Raw genomic sequence first — 436 nt, forward strand, 5'->3', positions numbered from 1 at the left:
TAGAATCTATCATACTTTTCTCAAATTCTGGCATAGAACAAATCGCGATTAACATTTCTATTGCAGAAACAACATAAATGCCTAAATTCTGGCAAAGAATAAATTAATAAAAGAATAAATCAACCTTTCCATTGCAGAAGCAAGAGATATCCTAGCAGGGACAAGAACTGAGCTGTGGGCCGCGTCGGAGGAGCGCACGGAGGAGGGCAGAAGCATCAGCGGGGTAGTGATCATATACCCGTCGGTGACCAGCGGACTCCGGCCTAGCACCGTGTGCAAAGACCAGCAGTGGGGCAGCTCCGAGGCCTGGGTCGTGTGTCGGGAGAACGCGACCAATAACGAGTACGTTTAGCTGTTAGTGGAGGGTGTTTGGGGCTAGGCTAGATCGCGGTAGAGTTGGGGGTGATGATGGTTATGATGTGAGGGATATTCTCTA

The 436-nt window shown here is 48.6% G+C and overlaps 1 protein-coding gene across 1 annotated transcript in view; it reads left to right on the forward strand.

The window, feature by feature from the left end:
* The window catches only part of LOC119586004, a 7,168-nt gene that overhangs the window by 5,138 nt on the left and 1,594 nt on the right, over nt 1–436 (forward strand). Inside the window, exon 7 of the mRNA XM_037934716.1 lies at nt 138–342. Coding sequence (XP_037790644.1) covers nt 138–342 — 205 coding nt within the window. The remainder of the gene's footprint in view (nt 1–137; nt 343–436) is intronic.

Source organism: Penaeus monodon, chromosome 20 (assembly GCF_015228065.2).
Source record: "Penaeus monodon isolate SGIC_2016 chromosome 20, NSTDA_Pmon_1, whole genome shotgun sequence".
Taxonomy (NCBI): Eukaryota; Metazoa; Arthropoda; class Malacostraca; order Decapoda; family Penaeidae; genus Penaeus; species Penaeus monodon.